Source organism: Lipotes vexillifer, unplaced genomic scaffold, assembly GCF_000442215.2.
Source record: "Lipotes vexillifer unplaced genomic scaffold, Lipotes_vexillifer_v1.1 scaffold489, whole genome shotgun sequence".
Lineage (NCBI taxonomy): Eukaryota > Metazoa > Chordata > Mammalia > Artiodactyla > Lipotidae > Lipotes > Lipotes vexillifer.
Window position 1 is genome coordinate 394,255 of NW_006790533.1, and position 19,207 is coordinate 413,461.

A 19,207-nucleotide genomic window follows, 5' to 3' on the forward strand; every position below is an offset into this window, starting at 1 on the left:
AATAAAAATGAAAATTTACCCATTTTGATTTTGAAGTAGAGGCCTTAATATTAAGCTCACCAAGAGAATTTGAAGGTCTAGGCATGTGTGAGTGCTTCTTGGGTTAAAATGTAGCCAGACAGGGTGTATGTTAAAATATGTAACTCATAGCATGGTTTTCACAAGATTTTTCCACTGTCGTAAAAAAAACTGTATGAGAAACTCATGTAGATATGTCGACAAAGAGAAATATCAAGTGATGAAATCCTTTTCAAATTAAAATTAGAGTTGGAGACAGCTTCATCCCTGACACAAATTAATTTTGAAAAGTGCATTTGCTTGTTTCCCACACATGTTTTTCTTTGCTAAAAACATGCTGTACAAATAGGGAAAAAGGTAGCTTATTTGCAAAATTCTATAGTGCCTTTCTAGTCTCAGGGATGCTTAAAAGCATCTGAAGACATTAAAATCCAACAGCAATATTTTTTTTCCAGCTTCACTGTAGCCAATAATCACATAGAAAAGCTGTGGCCGACGTGTAATTGCGGACCCTGCTGTAGTCCCACAGCCTTTTCTGTTTATGCGTTTACCAGAGTAGATAAATACTTACTTGTTTAATGTGTGCAAATTCTGTATAAATAACTTCGGGAGTCAAAATAGCAATTTGATGGCCATCAAAAAGGTGGAAAAGGCACACTTCTTTCTTACTGAAACTTGCAATGTATACATTTAAATATATAGTGTTTAGTTTAGTTATATGACCCACAGTCTTTTATGTTGATTTTAGTTTAGTAATGCTTGGGAAATCAATTCCTCAGCTGCCAGGGTCCACCTCATGGGGTGATATCATGAATACGGGTTTGAAATGGAAATATGGACGCACTAGCATGTTTCCAAAGTAAAACTGTAAAGGCAATGCTATCCTTTTCAATAATAGACACACTCAAAACGGTTGGAATATTTAACAGGGTCTTATAGCAGAATATATGATAAAGTTACTGTAGATATATCTAACCCAGATTATTTGGTGATATATTTCAATATGAGGCATCTGAGAATATCCAATATAAATTTGGAAACAGGTTTTTATAGTCTTAAATTCCCCTGGTTGCTGTACTCTGTAAAACATTATGGGCACTAAAATTTTGTAACCAATGCTTTCATATTGACATGTTTTAATAGACCCTTAGAAAAAATCAATATATTTAGTGGTACTCCCATAACAGAGAGTGTCGCTTGCACAATTTAGATCTAACTTAGGTCCTACGTGAAACCTCTCAAGTCAGTATTCAGCACATACTTTTTTCTTCCAGTGCAGCCCACTGGGATTTAATTTAATTTCCTAAAGTTCTTAGGTGGTAACTGAAGTAATATGAAAAAAGAAATGTGAGCTAAATTGAGCATCAATTATAATTTAAATCCATGAAATGAATGTAATAAATGTGTATTAGTAAAGGAAGGATATTAACCAAAACTACCTGTCTAATAAGCATAGACTTTGGGAACTTAGAAAAGTGATCACTGTGAATTCCTGTGAAAAATCTATTTTTGTCCACTGTATTGAAATATAATAAAGTGGGAAATTGAACATTTAAAAATGCCTTTTGCATCAAATAATGAAATATTAACTGTGAAATTAAATATATCTTCATACTATTAGTACTGTCTCAAAATTTGTTTAGCATCAGGCAGCTCTTTTAAAAGCTATCGTATAATAAATACAACCAACCATGAACTGCTTATAATTTGAATTAAGATCTCATTTTGACTTATTAAAAATATGTAAAAATTAGATACTTTAATTCAGCTTTGGAAACTCAAAATCTCAATGCACAGGGTTTTTTTTCATATCCTTATTGGAGTATAATTGCTTTGCAATGTTGTGTTAGTTTCTGTTGTACAACAAAGTGAATCAGCTATAAGTATACATATATCCCCACATCCCCTCCCTCTGGAGCCTCCCTCCCACCCTCCCTATCCCACCCCTCTAGGTCATCACAAAGCACTGAGCTGATCTCGCTGTGCTATGCAGCAGCTTCCCACTAGCCACCCATTTTACATTTGGTAGTGTATATATGTCAATGCTACTCTCTCACTTCGTCCCAGCTTCCCCTTACCCCCTGTATCCTCAAGTCCATTGTCTACTTCTGCATCTTTATTCTTCCCCTGCCACTAGGTTCATCAGTACCAAATTTTTAGATTCCATATATGTGCGTTAGCATACAGTATTTGTTTTTCTCTTTCTGACTTACTTCACTCTGTATGACAGACTCTAGGTCCATCCACCTCATTACAAATAACTCAATTTCATTCCTTTTTATGGCTGAGTAATATTCCATTGTGTATATGTCAATGCACAGATTTCTCTACCCAATGCCCAGTGAATCATGAGGCTGTCCAGTCTGGCTGATGGGAACTTGTACTCCAGCTGGCCCTGTTGTGAGCTCTGGGCATTGCAAGCTCTAGTCCTTTTCTAACCTTTGATAGTCTCCTCACATGCATGAGCTGATCTACGAGACTTGATGGGCACCTGCTGCAGATGAATAGAGTTCTGTCTATGCAGCTCTCTCCTCTTTGGTACTCTCTTCCAAATAATAGCCTCCCTGGCTTCTCCCAAATCCCAGCTCCATCTCCTCAAATCAGGGAGTCCACCAGACCCCTCTGAGTTCCCTCTGTGCAGCAGCATAGAAACTCTCTCAAGGTAGTAACCTGGAGCAATAATGAGGGGTCACGTCATTTGTATCCCGTTTCCCTGGGATCACTGACCTTTGTTGCCTGGTGTCCAGGGTCTTGAAAACAATTGTTTCAGATATGTTGTTTTGCTTTGTTTTGTTTTGTTTTCAAGTGGGAGGGAAAATCAGTCCTTGTTTCTCTATTTAGTTGGGTGCACATTCATTATTAACAGAGTGGAATCATAGATTGAAATATGACTACAACATAACTATTCTTCAAGTTATGTTACTTAAAGTTTTTAAAATAAAATTTTTTGCTTTTATTTCTTACACATTTTTGTAGAAACTCACTATTCCATACCAATTCAGTGCTTCTGAACTATATATTTGTTAGACATTTTAGGCAATATATTTTCACCTTTGATATATTTATTTAGTTTGCTTCTTGTTTGAAATTATAGAAAATGTTAATTCTAATTATATTTCTTTATGTATGCTTCAACAGAAACCAAACGTTCTGAAAATATTGAAAAAAAATATAGTCAATACTGTTATATATATTTTTAAAAACAGGATCTTATTTCAATATAGATGCTTGAGATCCATATAGAATTACAGATTGTTTTATGATATCACCTTGAGTTCTGTTCCTGTGTCTACGTTGTAATACTGGGAAGCATCTTCAAGCCTTAGGTTTCAGCACAAGGTATCTAAAAGGAGCCATCAGAGTCACAGGGACGATGAGGTAGCAGAGCAAGTGTGCCCCAAACCAAATTTTCTGCCTTCACATCAGAGGTTACAGACACTTAAGTATTAGGAAAATTTTGACCTTATTTTACAGATGTTTGGGAAGATGAACATTTTGAGTCAAAATAATGACTTTAGTAGATCTTTTCAGAAAATCCTAAAAATGCACAACCCTGATACAATAAAATCAAGACATTTTCATTTCTAAATCCTTAGAATAAAACTATGGAAAATATTATCAAATTACCTCTGACAATACACAAAGTTCTTTAAAAAAGTATATATACAGACACTTACTATTATTTTAGGACATAGTGTATGGGTCTGATATTTCCCTTTGTGAGATTTGTCGGGTGGGAAAACATGAAAGGTAATTATGTTGATCACCAGAATTTTTCTGTGGAATAGTAAGAGGGTGATATCCCCATTCAAGAAGAAAAAGGCTTTCTTCTTTATATACCTGTGGGCAAAGGGAGGACTTCTCACACCTTCATTAATTGTTTAAGCAACATTGCATCAAACATGTAATTTTTGAGTTCCTATGTAGTTAACATTGCCTCATGAGTATTTTTTCTCATCTACTTAAAGTTGCAGGGATGTTTGCTTTTTTCAAGCGTAAAAATCTGGACAGCAATTCCCGCACTGAGAAACGTATGGAAGTAAGAGCTACCAAACTGCTTGGGATTTGAAAGATAATTTTAAAGGAGGAAAATTATTAATTCCTTGCTTCATAAGCTTTTTATAGTTATGGACCTTCTCATTTTTTGTGATAAAGACTTATAATATATTCAAAGCCTAATTTAGAATAATTCCATTTTAGCACTTTAGGACAGCAATATCTTACATTAGAGATATACTAGCAGTGAATGGTGTAAAATGGTAGTAAACCCAATGAAAAATGAAATTGTACTGTTATAAAAAATTAACAAGCTTCATGTCATTTCACATCTTGTTTAAAACACAGGAGGCTAAGTATTTACAGTGGTCAAAGTCTATAAAGTCTATTCTATTTTTCCCTCCTTTTTGCTCTAGTGTAGCTGGACTATGGTCCCACCAGCAGGGATTAAAGTAGTGTGATTTCTAGGCAGGGCTTTTGTCTTTCTTGCTCACGCTCTTAAACTCCTATTTACCACAGTTCCTAGCAAATGCTCAACACATATTCATGGAATGAATGTGTAGAAGTCAGAGAAGATCAACTGATTAGCCTATCAAAGGATATAATATGGAAAAACGTAAGCGTTTCATAGGAAAACGGACTCTCTAAAGGAAGCATGTGTTCAGTATTGGATTTCTTCTTCTGGTAATCTTAGTTTCCTTTAAACTCAAACAGTTTTAGGGCAATTTTGTTCTTTAAGAAATTAAACATAGAAATATTAAAGTATTTAATGTTTTAAATATTTAACACAAGCATTTAGTATATTAATATTAAATTATTAAATAATTTTAATTTTAAGGACTAAAATATTGATATTAAATTAAATATTAATGTTGTAATATTAAATTATTTATTAAGCCAATTAGAATTATATTAAAGGTATGAATAATAAACACAAATGTAAAATAATTCAATAATTCAGTCAGTCATTCTAAAACCATATTAGCTACTGACTATGTGCTGGGCAGTGTTCTAGGCACTTGGGATATAATAGTGAATAAAAAGGTAAAACCTCTCTTAGGGAGTGCGAGAAGACAGACAACAAACAGCTAGAGAATGAACAAGCAAGCAAATGTATAAGTGTATGGGCATGATAAGTTGTATGGAGGAAAGTACAACAGAATAAGGTTATAGAGCATTGTGGAGAAGTATATTTTATACAGGATGAACAAGGACATGCAGTAGTTACCTGAATGGAATGAAGGAGTAAACCATAAGGGTTAGTGTGGGAACTCATTTCAAGCCTAAGAGACAGTAGATGAAACAGATTTGAGTGGGAAGGATGTTTGTCATATTCAAGGAAGAGCGAAATTTCTGATGTAGCATAAGAATGAAAGACAGAAATGATTCAGGAATTATATGATAATAGTGGGTATGTTGTGTAGAGGCCAGAGTAAGGACTCTGAGCTTTATTCTTACTGAGGTTTCAAGCTCCTGGGGGATTTAGAACATAAGAATGATATAATATGACTTAGTTTTAAAGAGATAGCTCTGGCTACATACCAGGGGAGGGAAGCCAGGATAGGTGGATACACAATTTAGAATCAGAGAGACCAGTTAGGAGGGTATTTTAATATAGTAGAGATAATGTTGGGGGTGAAACATGGTATTGTGTGTGTGTGCTGTTTGTAGCAAATATCTTTATTCTGGATGTATTTCAAATATTGTGCTGACGTATTAGAAGTAGATAGTGAGAGAAAGAGTCAAGGATGAGTTATGGGTTTTGGGCTTGAGCAAATGAAAAACTGTGGGTACCATCCCTAAAACGAAGAGTGGGGAGCGTGTGGTGTGGAGAAGGAAATCAGATACAGGGTTTTAGGCAGGCTAAGTTTCAGATGTGTAATAGCCAAGTAGAAGCTTCACTAGGCAGCCAGATAGCTGTATTAAGTTGGTTTTCACTCAGACGCCATTAGCTGGGAAGCAATTTGTGGAGAGAGGAGTTCTTTATTCTTTTTTTGTCCAGGGATCATAAATTCCCTAACCAAAACAAAAAATATATTTTGTCCTGTCTCTGAATTTCCTATGATATTTGAAAGAGCTAATAAACCTTTTATTTGTGCTTCCTTAACTTATTGTAAGTAATTAAGATTAGCCTAAGAGCCATTTAGAAAATTAGTATAGCCTGAATATAATAACAATGATGATAATCATATCACGAATTGACTTCTTACTTTATGCCAAGCACTCTTCTAAGTACTTTATTATAGTCTTTGCCAAACTCATATTTTATTTCAGATGTACTGAACACGTAAGAGAGACTTAGAAATGCTGAACAATTTGACTGGTTACATGGCTAATAGGTTCAAATAATTTCAAGCGCTGCATTCTTATAGAGCATTTAAAATCATGCTGTAGGTTTGGGGCACAAATCATTTCTCCCTTCCATATGAATTTTTCCCTAAAAGATCAAAAAGAAGCAATAGTGGTGTAAGAAGCATTTTCTTTAGAGACAAAATAGTTCCCCTAAGCAAACATTAATCTACTCAAGCACACCTAGTTACTTCTAGCACCAAGAAAATATTTTTCTGGTGTGTTTTTTGTTTTGTTTTGTTTTTGTTTTTGTTTTTCTGCTTTACTGTCCCAAAGTGGCCACCATGGAATTCCACATACCCAAATAGTACTCTCCTGCTCTCCATTCAAACGTTCTGGAGTTCACTGAACTCCTCATCCTATATCTGATATCGAGCACTGTCTCCATATTCCTAAACATTCTGACACTTTTTATTCAGTTTTGTTTTTTGTTTGTTTGTTTGTTTTCTTGCAGTACGCGGGCCTCTCACTGTTGTGGCCTCTCCCGTTGCGGAGCACAGGCTCCGGACGCGCAGGCTCAGCGGCCATGGCTCACAGGCCCAGCCGCTCCACTGTGGGATCTTCCCGGACCGGGGCACGAATCCATGTCCCCTGCATCGGCAGGCGGACTCTCAACCACTGCACCACCACTCAACAATACTCTTCTACTAAACTATTGCCCTGGAGGGTTAAAGCCCCTTGGCAATTCTGGGTGCCATTGTAGGCATTTAGAAAGTAACTAGGGAGGTGTTAAAAGTTGGCCATGAGAGACTGCGCTGATTTAGAAGATGATATCGAACTGAGATCTTGGATGTGAGTAGCAATTGCAGTTGGTAACTTTTGTTTATAACTTTGGATAGATGCTACTTAGTTGTAGGTGTGTATATTAGTTAGTAATGACTTGAAATTACCTCTAGTTATTTCAGGAAAAAGAAAAAAGAGAGAGCGTTCAATCACTATTTTAGCCAACATAAAAGAACCTTTGGTGTTCTCATAAAGGTGAAACATACATACCATCAGTGAGTAGGGAAATCGTCCATTGGCTGTGCATCCAACTCCTTGCTTTTATGATCCACTCTCAATCTGAAGTGGTAGCCATCTGGCCCTAACATGAGATATGTAACTTCAGTATAGATCTCTGCTTCTGACCCCTTTAAGTTTGTTGCTCATATGTGTTCTACCATTGTCACACTTAAGGGTCAGGTAGGTCTGTTTTGAATTTCAGAGGCATCATTTATTTCTGTGTGATGATGGAAAAGTTACTTCATCTTTTGATTCCAGGTTTGTTTTTTCATATATGAGACATATATGATGATACCTACTTTGCAAGTTCGTTGGGAATATGAAAAGAATTAGCATGTGTGAAACACATAGCATGGAAGCTATAAAATAGTAGATGCTCAATAAACATTATTATTAAATTTTTATGTGTAAACAAAATGCATAATTAATTTATAATTATAACAAAGAAATATGTGGTTTTTGTTACTAATTCAAAAAAGGACGCTTGACATGTACAGAGGAACATACAGATTTCATCAAATAAAAATGTGAGTGGATGTGTATAATTTCTTTCATGTATGTGTTTGCACTCATAACACATTCTCCTTTAAGTATTTTCTTTATTAAAGACACTTTTGAAAATTAAAAATAACCATTGAAATGTGATATTTATTCATAAAAATGTAAGTGATTTCTCCATATGTGGAGATGTGTTTCAAAGAATTACGAAAGCCAAAACTTCAAAGGAGAATTATTAGAAAGAACACTTTAAGCAAAACATCATTAGAATTGTCTAATTCATTCTCCAAGTGTCCAACAAGATAACTAAATGACATTAGGAAAACCAAAATGTTCTCTGCATATTCAACCTTCTTGAAAAATGTCAGTAACAAATGGTATAACATAAAATAAAATTGAGTCTGTTATTCTTGTCAGCTTTAAATTCTGATGCTCCTTTGGATGACTCACCTAAAGATCCATTGGTCTCTGTGTTTCTTTGACAGGTACTCTCACAGGTCACTCTCCTTCTGAGGGCTTGCTTCATTATCCTGACCTTGACCTCCATTGGATTTCTTCTGGATCAAAGGTAAGAAGTGAAATTCTTTCATTTTATGTAACTTTATAATGTGGTTTTTAAAATATATGTGAAATTTTGAAATTCAGCAAATGTTTGTTATTAAAAACATAAAGTTGAAACTACAAATTCACACCTTCATTTTAAATGAGACAGAGTAGTGGTTTGTCTGGTTTTAAATCAAAAGTCCATTTTAAATCTAAGCCCTTTAAGTGAAATTTAGGTTTTTCAAGTATATTAAGAAAACTTATAAAATATAATGATTAAGTCAGCAAAACATAGAGTATAACTCTGAGTATGTAATAAAACCTAAAAATTATTTATTTTTCCTTTGCTATTGAACAGTTCAGAATATACACCTAAGTGTATATATAGTTGTCTCTCGGTATTGGCAAGAGATTGGTTCCAGGACCTAGCCCCGCTCACCCCCATACCAAAATCTGCAGATGCTCAAGTCCCTTATGTAAAATGGCATAGTATTTGCACAGAACCTATGTACATGCTCCCATAAATTTAAATCATCTATCTAAATTACTTATAATACTTCATACAATGTATGTGCTATGTAAATAGTTGTAAATACAATATAAATGCTATGTAAATAGTTGCTGGCAGTGGGAAATTCAAGTTTTACTTTTTGGAACTTTCTGGAATTTTTTAAAAGTATGTTTTCATCTGTAGTTGGTTGAATCTGAGATGCAGAACCCATGAATATGGAGGGCCAACTGCGTATTTAAAGTTTATGTCCTTTACCCTCACACAGCATAGTATTTAATGAATCCAGTTTCAAATACTACTCTGGCCAGAAAATACATTCACTTGAACAATTTTAAATTGCTTTTATGGCTGAAGGTATATAGCAAAACACCCACTTGTTATTGCTTAAAATTTATCAATCATTAAAATTAATACTAATACCAATACTTATGTACTTACTATGTGCCACAGAATGCTTAATTATTTCTTGTAACACTTTAAGATAAGAATTACTATAAACTCCATTTTACAGGTTATGAAAGTCAGACAGAAGAACACTAAGAGATAGAACACAAACCCAAGCAATATGACCCCAGAATTCACGTATTATAGAATTTACATGTAACTGTGAAAAACGGCAAAAAAGCTCAGTCATTCTTGAAATCTTATCATCGTTGTAGTGTAATTGTTTTTCAAGTAGGTAACCAATAACCAGATTACTTTCAGGAAATTTTAAATGTCAAAGTCCAGTAAACATACATTTAATCTATATTGAATATCATGTCACTTTCCTAAGAAATGCTTAATAGCTGCTCTGGAATACCAGTAGATTCTGAAGTTTCATCAAGATGCAAGTCCAAATGGTTAATGGAACTGTGTACAATATGCCTTTGCTATAAACATTTGGTAGAGTGATGCAGCTGGCACACTTCACATAGTCATATGTAAACAGTGTGTAGAATTTTAAACGTATTTCCTTCCATAGTTTAAAAATTGTGTTTATTTTATCATTTAACTTGTTTGGCTTTCCATCCATCCCTACTTTTCTATATTAGAAATAAAATGCATACTAAGCCATAAGAAGAGAAAATGAAAAACTGAGTCACAAGATAATCTGAAATAATTAGCCAGATCCAAAGAATCAGGATCACATTTTAAAGTTCACATATACTACACATATACAACATATACTACATATATGTTGGTTCCATATATGTAGTAAAATTATCAATCAGCCCATAACAATAGCATAGTTTTATGTTTTTAATGATGATTTTTTTGTTTCCATGGATACAAATAAATAGGCCAAATAAGCAAGCTATTGATTTTATCACAATATGTCCTATGATACATTAAGTTATTCTTATTGTATATATTTATATAAAGTCTCCCCTGCCTCTGGCCTTATTTAGGACCTCATACTGAGATATAGGTATGTCATTGTGCAAAGGAAGCCAGAAGAGAATGAAATGATATTTTTAAAGTGCTGAAAGAAAATTACTGCTAACCTGTAATTCTATATCCAGCAAAAATGTAGGTGAAGTAAAAACTGTTTATACAAATTTCTATAGCAAGCTTCACATTTGAGATAGTGAAATGTTGAAAATTTTCCTTTGAAACTGAGAAGCAGTTAGATATGCTCATTATTTAATTAATGGGCTGGAAACTGTCAGTGGAGAAAGGAAAGAGAAAAGCCATAAGGATTTGAAAGGAATTAATAAATTAATTAGAAAATTAATTTATGTTAATCTAAAAGCTAATTAGTGAATTAATTAGAATATCTAAGGAATCTATAGGGAATTTATTCAAATTAATGGATGAGTTTCAGAAAAGTTTTAAAGAAATTATCATCAACGATATTTTTATGTACTGGGAAATATAAAACTTTATGCAATAGCATCAAATATATCAAATACCAAGAAAAACCAATCCTAAAAAAATGAGTACAAAATCTCTAAACTACACTATAGAACTATTGAAATACTGTGAAAAATAAAGAATTTTTAAAATTGGAGAGATAACTTCATAAATTAGAATCCTCAATATTGTAAAGATTATAATTTCAGCAATTGATTTACATATTCAGTGCAATTTGAATTAAAATTATAAAAGGTGTCTTCTTTGTGGAATTTGACAGGACCTTTCTAAAATACACGTATATGGAAATGCAAAGGCCCAATAATAGCCAGCACAATCTTGAGATTTTTTTACAATGGCAGGAGTTGAGTTACTGGCTATCAAGATTTATTATAAAGCTACAGTAATTAGACATGTTTTATTGGCACAAAGATTAGAGCAGAGATCCTAGAAACAGATCTATGCATATATATGGACTTGATTTGTGATAAAGGTGTCCCTGCAGAGCTACGGGAAAATGCTATCTTTTCAATAAATGGTCTTAGTAAAACTGAATTTCCACGTAGGAATAAGAAAAATAAACTTGACAAATATTTCACACCATAAAAAAATTAATTCTGGGGTCAGGGGATTGCAGATTTAAAAGTGAGAGGAAAGCCAGTACAGATTCCAGCAGATAGTATAGTAACATATCTCTATAACCTTGGAGTAGGTAAAAATATTAAATGGTTCACAGAAATCCCTAATCACATAGATAAAACTGATGAATTAGATTAGAATAATATTACGAAATATTACGAATATTACGAATTAGATTAGAATAATATTACGAAAGTTCTTCAAAAATTCACTCTTATTAAGACAGTACAAAAGTAAAATTCTCAGGTAGGAGATGGTATTTGCCAATTTTTATAAGCAACAAAGACCTTGTATCACAAATGGCTAAAATTAAAAGAATTGACAATACCACCTGTTGGAATGCTCACACCCTAAAGGAGGCAGTTTACATTGTGATACCTAATTTGAAAAACTGAGAATTTTACTAAATTTGAATATATGTGTGTGTGTTTGTGTGTGTATATATATATATACACACACACACACACACACATACCCTATAACCTGGCCATTCAATTCCAGATATATGCTAACAATGCACCCCAAAACCACGTGAAAGAATGTTCAGAAAGCATTGTTCCTAATAAACAAATGTGGCCAACAATCCAAATGTCCTTCACAAGGTGAATGGATGCATGAATATTCGTAGGTTCGCACAATGGAATACTATGCACGAGTGAAGAATGACCTACTGCTGCATGCAGAATCGTAGATGTATCTCACTAACAACACTGATTGAAAGATGCTAAATACAAAAAGGTGCACACAATATAATTTCATTTACAAAAAGTAAAAAAAAAGATGAGTAAAGAACAGTTTTTAGAAATTTATGCTAAAGCAATAAAAATATAAGTAAAAGAGAGCTAGAAATGGTATGATTAGCATAAATGATAAACTAACAGGTTGTGATTCTTTTTGCAACAGAGGGAGGGTGGAAGTATTGAGGAGGTGAGATGTCTTTGGGGGGGCTACTATTGAGTAGTGGTTGTATGGTTGTTTATTTGTTGAAAATCATTGAGCTGCATATTTCTGTTTTGTGTACTTCTCCCTATGTATGTTTCATTTCACAATATAAAGTTAAACAGTAAACGATAGAACAGAATTAATAAAAATAAATGTGTTTTAAATTAGAAATTTTATTTTCTGTTTTATCACTGAAAATTACCCAAATATCAATTTCAAAAATAATAGTTTACAGTAATGAAATAAGATTATTTTACAAGGGAACAAAATTTCTTAACACTTTTTTCACATACACAAAAATCACATTACTTGGATACAAATGAATCATAAACTGTCACCCTGTTTTAACTGAGTTTAAATTATTTGGTAGGAATGTGTTGTCTATTTTTGCAAAAAATGTTATATTCAATTTTATAGAAACAACATGTCATAATTTTTTTATTATTATTATTTATTTATTTTGGACTGCATTGGGTCTTCATTGCTGCGCACAGGCTTTTCTCTAGTTGTGGCGAGCGGGCGCCACTCTTCGGTGTGGTGAGCAGGCTTCTCATTGTGGTGTCTTCTCTTTTGTGGCAGAGCACGGGCTCTGGGTGCACAGGCTTCAGTAGTTGTGGCTCGTGGGCTCTAGAGCGCAGGCTCAGTAGTTGTGGCGCACCGGCTTAGTTGCTCCATGGCATGTGGGATCTTCCTGGACCAGTGCTCCAACCCGTGTCCCCTGCATTGGCAGGCGGATTCTTAACAGTTGCATCACCAGGGAAGTCCACAACATGTCATAATTGATGGCAGAAGAATTTTTTAAGCTTCATAAATACACTTTTAGATTTTTTATACTTTTTTCTTTACCTCTATATTCTAAATAAAATATAACTTTATTATAATGACATTAATTCAATAATATTTTATTAGAAAATTCATCTTACATAAAAATACCATTTGTCTTTTATGAAAATATTTAATTATACAATAAATGTTGGTTGACTATTATATGAAGTGTATTTTAATCTGATAAAGTAGCTGTTCATTCCTGTTATTATAAGGCAATTTATAAATGCCTATCTGTGTGACCCTCAACTCCATTTTAAATACATATACCTATTTTATATGTTAGAGTTTGAATTTCAAGAATACTATATATAACGAAAATATTCATCACAAAATAATTAATAAAGGTCTATGCTGCCTATCATGTTAGACTTAATTACACATGGTCATGTTCCCAATATTTCATAATTCGAGCGTTCATTGTTTTAGAGTACTGTCGTTAACTATGTCAGTCCTCCTAAGAAGTCATTTATTAAATGAATGAAGTTTGAAAGTATTGGGTCAGTGAGGGGAGTCTAGTCTTGAAACCCTAGAAATTTAGTTGTCTAATATTTTATTTATTAGTTGAAAATGTTTCACCCTAATTCAGCAATTCTCAGACTAAGCAATAAATTGATAAAGAATAGATTTTCTTTAAAAGATGCATTTTGTTTCTTAGTTTAATGCCTTTTTTCAAGCAGCTTCAGAGGCACATGCTCCTCAAATATATTAAAATACTATGTGTTTCTTGAAAATTAAGTGTATATCACTCTATTAATTATACCGGGTAATAAAGAACATATTTAAAGCTAATGCATGTAGGGCTTCCCTGGTGGCACAGTGGTTGAGAGTCTGCCTGCCGATGCAGTGGACACGGGTTCGTGCCCGGGTCCGGGAAGATCCCACATTCCGTGGAGCGGCTGGGCCCGTGAGCCATGGCCGCTGAGCCTGCGCGTCCAGAGCCTGTGCTCCGCAACGGGAGAGGCCACAACAGTGAGAGGCCCGCGTACCGCAAAAAACCCCCAAAACAAAACAAAATAAAGCTAATGCATGTAAATGACATTTTATTTCAGACCTAAGGCAGCTGTTCTGGAAACTTTCCGTTGCTTGGTGTTCCTAATGCTGTGTAGATTGGGTCATCTGAAGTCTTTCATCCCTTCTTTGTCATTTGCTTTTGAGGTAAGATATTTGCTTTAGGTAGCTATAGCAGGATTAAACATCTGTTGCATATTTAATTCATTGATTCAACAATGTTTTTGTCTATTTATTTTGTGACTAGTATTTGTGGGAAATTTTTACCCATTCACTTACTTGCCAGTACTTATTTGTTGTGTCACCTTGAGCTAGTTAATATTGTTGAGTCTCAGTATTTTGGTCTCTAAATTTGGGTTGATACTGTTAACCTTCATAAAGTGGTTGGACAAATTGCATTGCATGATGTTTATAAAGAAAGTAGTTGTTTCTCAACAAGTGGTAGAAGTGACTTTACAAAAAGTTCTTGGCAGAGTCTCTGCCATTTGAGATTTTTCTTTTTAGGCTGTTAAAGTGAAAATTGCGACTAGGATGTTTTGTTAATTACTTGCAAGAGTTAATAATTCTATAGAAATAAAATCATTAATGTAATTCAGATTTTTCTACAACTGAAAAATATGTTTAATTTGACCTGTTAGGATTAAAACTTATCTTCCAAGAACACTGAACTTTTGCATTCATATTTATGATTTTGAATCTTAGATAACTGTTAAAAAACATAATTCTCATCACTATTGTTTTAATGGGCATGGTTTTATTCTTTTAAATCAAGGGTTATATTGTTTAACTTTGGTGCTGAGCAACCCACCAACATCCTCGGAATGTGCATTGTGTAACCTTATTTAGTCATGAAACATAGATGCTAATATTCTCTCCAGTGTTAATGGAAAACTGAAAGAGACACTTTCATAATTGAGTAATAATTATAAGTTGAGACAGGCTCTTTGGAAGACAATTCAGTGATACTTATCAAATTACAAATACTCATACCCTTTGACCCAGCATTCCACTCCAAAGAATTTGTGCTACACAAATGACAGGCTCACACGTGTGCAAACTGATGTATATGCAAAATTAGTCATTTGTAATGGAATGACTGAAAACAACCTAATAGCCATTAATAGGGAACTGCTTAAATTTTGTGGTTCACTCACAAAGTAGAATATGCATTTACCAATGGAAAGAGCAAAGTTTTTAATACCAGTATGGAGCATTTATAAAAAATACATATATATTTGAGCTTGCTGCATCATGTGTGTATATATTAAACAGAGAGAGAGAGAGAGGGGAAAAGAGAGAAAGAGAATAAAACTTGAAACAGGAGAATCTGTGAAGTATGCTACCATACAAGGCGTATAAGTATAAAAATGAAGAAGGGGAGTTATATGTATATAAATGTACAAATAATTTTACATGTATGTAAATGTATTCAGAAATATAAACAAGATCCTTACACGTGGTTGCCTGTGGGAAAGTGAATTGTGTGACTAGAAGAAAGGAATGGGGGAAGATTCTTCATTAAGTTAATATATTTTGGTACCTTAAAATTTCTGAACCATGTAAATATATTTCCAATTTTTAAAAAATCTAAATTAAAATAATGAGGTATTAAATCTTAGTACCAGGATCTTGGATATCATCTAATCTAACATATATATTTAAATAGGAATTAAATAAAGTTAATATGTCTACGTATATTTTGTTTCTTGATGTTACGACCTAAAATCAAAATAAAGAAGCATAAATTGTACATGTTTAATGAAGTTTAGAAATATAAATGCAAAAAAAAAACCCTTAAAAATAAAAAAAAACATAGCATTTTCACATTTTATATGAGGGAAGTCCTTCTAATTGGAGGCATGAAGGAGAGTAATTCCATTTAATGAACCTACTCTTGGGTATATTGTGGTAGTTTATCTTAAATGCTCCAGAGCAAAGAGAGAAAGTAGGTTCTTTAAGTTGTCCATGTTGCAAACGTGAAAAGGTATAGTTACAAAAAACATTGGGGTTTGTGATGGTGGGATAGTGAAGGGCAGTGTAGTGTGTCCAGCTTTTGAGGGTGATGAACTCTAGGGGTGAAACGCTATCTGTTTACTTAAATTAGTCAGTAGGTGAAAGTGAATGTTAGGATTTGAGCTTTGAAGCCATATTTTCTGAATTTGATTCCTGGCTCAGGAATTTACTTTCGGTGTGTCCTTGGGCAGTTATTTGATCACTTAAATATTCTTGGCTTTAACTTCCTCATCTGTAAAGGGATAAACTAATAATGTCTATCAAATAGGGTTTTGAGAATTAAATGAGATAATCTATGTAAGAGATTTAGTCCAGTGCTTAACACATAGTACATGCTTAATAAATGTTAGGTGCTATTATTATTATTTTATATGAGCTTAAGGATCCCTTGAAATAATTTTTTGGCTTGCCACGAGATCCAAAAGTCAAGTTTGGGAACTACTGACATAGGGGTTGGGAAGGAGCAACAATGTTGAACTTAATGTTATGGTAATGGATTCTTAGCCTGACACTCACTTTTTTGGACATTGGACTCGGCCTCAGGTCGTTCACCTGTAAAATAGGTTTAACGAGAGTTAATATGCGTATAGCTTATACTATGTTCTAAAAGACTTACCTGCATTATTTCGTTTAGTCTTCATATCAAACTCATGATGTGATCACTCTTATTATTTTCATAATGGAAAACGGAGCAACAGGTTGAATCACTTGTTTGAATTCACAGAGGTAATATGCAAACAAGTCAGGATACAGCAAAGTCTGACACCATAGCTCTTGATCACTAAGCAATGTTTTCTTCCATGTATTGATAGCAGTGCTCACCTACCTCAAGGGGTTTAGTTCAAATTTCAGATGCAGTGTAACAAAAGTACCTTGAAAAATGTGGAGAGCTAAAAGGTCTTATCCATTTAGCTGCAAAGTGTTCTGAAAAGACTAATAGTTTGAATAAGTTACCTCTGAATTATCTTTGGTTTATGATTCAAGGAAGGGAGGACCATGGCCAAATCTTTCAAGCTGCTTACCTGTTCTTTCCAGAAAGGCACACACATGGCCAATTCTTCAAGAACAGATATTGCCTGTGATTTGCCACTAAAACATTTCCTTAAAGTGGTATAATAATGCTGTCTACTCCATGTGGCTTGGTGGAAAAATTAAATGACACAAAGGAAGAACATAGGAAGCACTTGATACATTTTAATTATCATTATTCATATTACTATTATTACTGCTATTATTGTTGTTATAAAAAGTATTTGTACTACTATTATCATTATTAAAATATTATTATTATTAACCACTGAATTTCCGATGTTAAACCTGAATAAGTCTTCTCTGACCAGAGGTCAATAACTATATGGTAAAGACTGAGCCAGTATCTTATTATCAACATTTTTACCTGTGAAATAGGCTTTTTTCCACTTCTTTTTAAAGTTCAAAAATTTAAAAATTAAAACCAGTTACCAAATCTTGTTTCCTAATTGTGAATTTCAAATTTGTGTTTTCCTAACATTTTTATTTCTTAGAACTTTATGTAAATCTTTACCATTTATTAAAGTTTACTATTTAACAGTTTAAAGTTACCATTTAACAGTTTACTAAAACTGTTCTTTGCACCCCACAAGTTGTACAGAAACCTAATGAATGGCCTCAGTGACTCCATTCAATATGAATTAGGACTGACTGACTAGGAGTGATAATTCTATAAGGATACAGTGTTCTCATCATTTTTCTTTGAAGCTATCATTAGAATCAGAGACATTGAACCAATTAATCCTCTTTCTTTTATAAATCAATGTTGTATGTATTGCCAACATCAGCTTGTAGCCCGATGACTCTTCTCTATTTATCTCGAAGGCTGGTTGGAGATTGTCTGTTATATTGCTTTATTATGTAAGCCAAATTCCATAGGTGTGCATGACTACAGTCCTATGTTAAACAAGCGTACTGCTGACCACACCTGTTCAGCTAAAAACACATGCACACAAGCACACACAGACTGGAAAAGTGACCCTAAATTATTTTTCACTTAGATTATAAAAGAGCTCTTAGGTAGTTACAATTCTGAGTCAGAAATACAAGGTATGAATCTGATCCTGTGACTTCCATGTGGAAGTTTTATTCCCTTTAGCTTGGATCCACGAGAACATTAAGTAAGGGTGTGGTGCTCTCGCTATTTATAAATAAAATTTACTGGTATACAAGTGCATAGTTGTCTATCTAGTGCATGAAATGATTAGTCCATGCCCTTGTACATTTCTCTTTGGATAGGTCAATCAATATCTTGACTGACTCACATACTTTTTTAAAAACTTGCTGTTTTATGTATTAGAAATTTGACAGAAAACCAATCACCTCACTGTTTCATTCACTCATTTCTCACTCACATAAGCAACACATTTTTTTTTTCTGCTGGCTCAGGTACAATTTGTTTTTTCTAAGATCACCTATGAATTTGTGATTGATTTAACTTGCATCAGTAGCTTTAAACGTGTCTAACCTGAAAGACACTTAAAGAGAAGATAGCAAGGTCAAAGATGAATAAATATTTTGATAAATATATAGGTATATAAGATAATGAGAAATACTTGTTTGCATATATTTTGATACTATATATATTTTGTTTCACATAACTTTTTATTTAATTGAGGAGATAGTTTAGGGTACTGGAAAAAGCATTGGCTTTGAAGTCACACAAATCTAAGTGCCATCTCCAGCTCTGCCAGTTGGTTGTATGGCCTTGAGAGATTATCTAAAATAACCACACCTTCGTTCCCTCAACAAAAAGGAGAATAAAAAACTTATGGAAGGGCTTCCCTGGTGGCGCAGTGGTTGAGAGTCCGCCTGCCGATGCAGGGGACACGGGTTCGCGCTCCGGTCTGGGAGGATCCCGCATGCCGCGGAGCGGCTGGTCCCGTGAGCCATGGCCGCTGAGCCTGCGCGTCCGGAGCCTGTGCTCTGCAACGGGAGAGGCCACAGCAGTGAGAGGCCCGCGTACCGCAAAAAAACCCCCAAAACTTATGGAAG

At 34.0% G+C, this 19,207-nt stretch overlaps 1 protein-coding gene across 1 annotated transcript in view; it reads left to right on the forward strand.

Moving 5' to 3' along the window:
* Positions 1–19,207, forward strand: part of AGMO (alkylglycerol monooxygenase) — a 338,930-nt gene that overhangs the window by 165,089 nt on the left and 154,634 nt on the right. The window contains exons 11-12 of the mRNA XM_007463784.1: positions 8,349–8,431; positions 14,212–14,317. Coding sequence (XP_007463846.1) covers positions 8,349–8,431; positions 14,212–14,317 — 189 coding nt within the window. The remainder of the gene's footprint in view (positions 1–8,348; positions 8,432–14,211; positions 14,318–19,207) is intronic.